Genomic DNA, 2,825 nt, shown 5'->3' with positions numbered 1-2,825 from the left:
CTTATGTTGAAATTTTGAGAAAATTTTGTCATAATATGTTTCATTAGTTCGAATATGAGCAAAATCGGCCGGTTAGGTTGCGAATTGGGGGTGTTTGAAAATTTTTTCCATTTCAAAAAAAAAATTTTTTTTTTTCGAATTTCGTATATTTTATGAAAATAATTTTCCAGACGTAAAAGATGGATAAAAGATATCAAATTTATCTTAAACTTCATTTAATTACCTTCAATAATTAATGGCGTGATTTTGAAAATTTTCAAAAAAAAATTTTTTTTTTTCATAAAAATAATGTACGTTAAATATCACACCTTTACACAAATCACACGTCAGAATTGTCAACTCCACTTAAACACGTCTAGCACAATTATACGACTGTTTCCACAATTTTTTTTTCACAAGATAAAAAAAAATAATAAACACGTCAGTTTCACAAGATTTTGACATAAAGTCAAGAAAAAAACTGAGAAACAAAGGAATTTAGGAATAAGAAAAACTGAGAACATAAAGGCAATTACCATTTAGCATCCATGGGGCAACTGAGGAGTTGAGACGCTGTAGAAGAAATCGGAGCTTATCAAAATGAGATAAGCCGTGCAGCTGCAACTAAGTAGTGAACGAATAAAATTTAGTATAGGGAATACGTAATATAAAAATATAAATGCAAAAATGACGGTAACTCCTAAAATATAAATCTTTCAGAAATTTATAAGAACTGAAATTGCAGCTTAGGAAATTTCCTATGAATAATGTTTTTATACTGTAGGACTATCTTCAATATCTTAGGAGATATAGAAACTTAGGAAGTATTATTAACATATCGAAAATGTAAAATCATGAGATTATAAATCGGCTATAAGTCCTAAAATATTGATTTTTTTTCAAAACAACGATAAGAATTCAAAATTGTAGCTTAGAAAATTTCCTGATTGCAAATCTTGTTGAAAATTAACATTAGTATGAATTTAATTGTAACCTTATAAAAGAAAGTATCGCTATAAAAACATATATAGATATACACATAAGTACTGAGTATACTTTCTAAGCGTTAAGAAACGTACGATGGGTATATATATATATATATATATATATATATATATATATATATATATATATATATATACTTTTTATAATATTCATATATACACTTACTTCACTTAATTCAGTTAAGATAAAACACACTAATTAATAATAAGAAATTACCTTTTTCGAAACTAAAATAAAATTTGTATATAATTTAAGAAATTAGGGAAGTCAGGTGAGGAGAATTTTATGAGGGAAAATTCTATGGAAAATTTTTCCCACTAATCAAAAGAATAACGATACACACTGGAACTTTAAATTCACTACATATATATTCACTTGTTTTACACAAATTCTAATTTTAACTAATTCAAAAAAAAAACAAATTACTCCTTACTTGAGCTCACCAAGTCTGAGAGACCACAACACAGCTCATCAATCAAAAAAGTGTCCTGAGAGTAAGGGTAGGGGTCATTGAAATGCCGTGCAGGTGCTCCACGGGAGAGATAATCGTGGACCCGTCGGGAACGAGCCGTATTGTACTCGGTAATCATGCCCTCAAGAACGATGGGCATGGGAAGTCCTGAGATGCGCCGAAACTCCACCAAAAGAGCAACCCCTTTCTCAGGCCTCGGGCTGTCCTCAATTAGCATTCTCAGAATGCTACACATTCTTAAAATTTCCTGGAAATAATAAACAAATTTTAGGGAGGATTCAGAATTAGCTATGATAATTCGTTTAAATTAAAACAAAAAAATATATAATCTTATAATAACTTACCCCGTCAGTCCTATTGGAGACTTGTAGGCATCGAAGGAAATGAGAGGTCGAGATATAATTGGACATGTTGAATGAAAATTTTTTTTTCTCTCCTTTTCTTTGAAGATTTCTTTAATTATTAAACTGTCACTGCTAGAGATGTGATCAGTCGGAGCGGAATAAGTATTCTAATTAAGTAGACGCAAGTGGGACCATCGGGTCCAGCATAGATAACGTACTTAGAAAAGCACTGTCAGCACGTCTGGAGAAGCGATACAGATGAGAAAAGAATAACTCTATCCTTGTGTTCTCATATTTCATGGGGAATAAATCTACGGTAGGATACGTACTCAGTCGTTGAAAAACGATTAGGATATAATATATTATATTAAGATAATAATAATAATTGGTAGATCAAAATGTTTTTTTTCATAACTAGTAATTTTAAGAATAGTTAATTAAGTAATTGTCGTTTCATGCCCAATGATATTGTTCACCAAATAAAATACAGATGAAAGGAAATCCTGTCGATCCAAAAAAATATACAGATAAAAAGTTATAAATTAATGCCATAAAATTTTTGCAGAATGAGTAAAGCAATAAAAAGATTATTACTAGTGATGCTGCTGATCATCCAGACAACACAGGCATTAATAGGATATGACTGTGGAGGAATTTCAATGAACGTGACAACGATATCAGCGGTCGCGGTAGGAGAGTGCAACATCCCTCTCAGGAACCCGAGAGAAGAAGCTGTAACTTTACAATTACTGCAACTAGCTGAATTCAAAAATACGGAAGTGCGGGAGTGTAGAGTAGAAGTGAATCGAGTGATAACGTATTGCGGATATTGGTATCACACTTTCGCGGTAACGAACGGAAGACAAGAGTACATTTATGAGCTTGATTATAGACAATGTAAAAAATTACAAGAAGATGGAAGCTTAAGGATGGGCGATTCAGGATTTATAGAAGGAGTAAAAAGGAATAGTACTGATTTTCGGACTATAATGCTAGCAGGAAAAACAACAGTGGATGGAAAATGC

The 2,825-nt window shown here is 31.5% G+C and overlaps 1 protein-coding gene across 1 annotated transcript; it reads right to left on the bottom strand.

Moving 5' to 3' along the window:
* Window positions 1-1,339: 1,339 nt before the first annotated feature.
* LOC123272772 lies at window positions 1,340-1,937 on the bottom strand. Its single transcript, XM_044739770.1, has 2 exons — window positions 1,801-1,937; window positions 1,340-1,703 (listed from the first exon to the last, which is right to left on the bottom strand). The coding sequence occupies exons 1-2, from the start codon at window positions 1,864-1,866 to the stop codon at window positions 1,407-1,409; spliced, it is 363 nt and encodes a 120-aa protein (XP_044595705.1). The 5' UTR covers window positions 1,867-1,937; the 3' UTR covers window positions 1,340-1,406.
* Window positions 1,938-2,825: the final 888 nt, after the last annotated feature.

Source organism: Cotesia glomerata, linkage group LG10 (assembly GCF_020080835.1).
Source record: "Cotesia glomerata isolate CgM1 linkage group LG10, MPM_Cglom_v2.3, whole genome shotgun sequence".
Classification (NCBI taxonomy): domain Eukaryota; kingdom Metazoa; phylum Arthropoda; class Insecta; order Hymenoptera; family Braconidae; genus Cotesia; species Cotesia glomerata.
This window is presented reverse-complemented; position numbering and strand designations above follow the sequence as displayed.

What these genes read in the sequence shown, in the direction of transcription:
- LOC123272772 (XM_044739770.1), bottom strand. Translation starts at nt 1,866, where the DNA reads ATGTCCAATTATATCTCGACCTCTCATTTCCTTCGATGCCTACAAGTC. An exon ending in TCTCCAATAGGACTGACGGG is followed by an intron (nt 1,704 to 1,800) that starts GTAAGTTATTAT and finishes TATTATTTCCAG; the next exon opens with GAAATTTTAAGAATGTGTAG.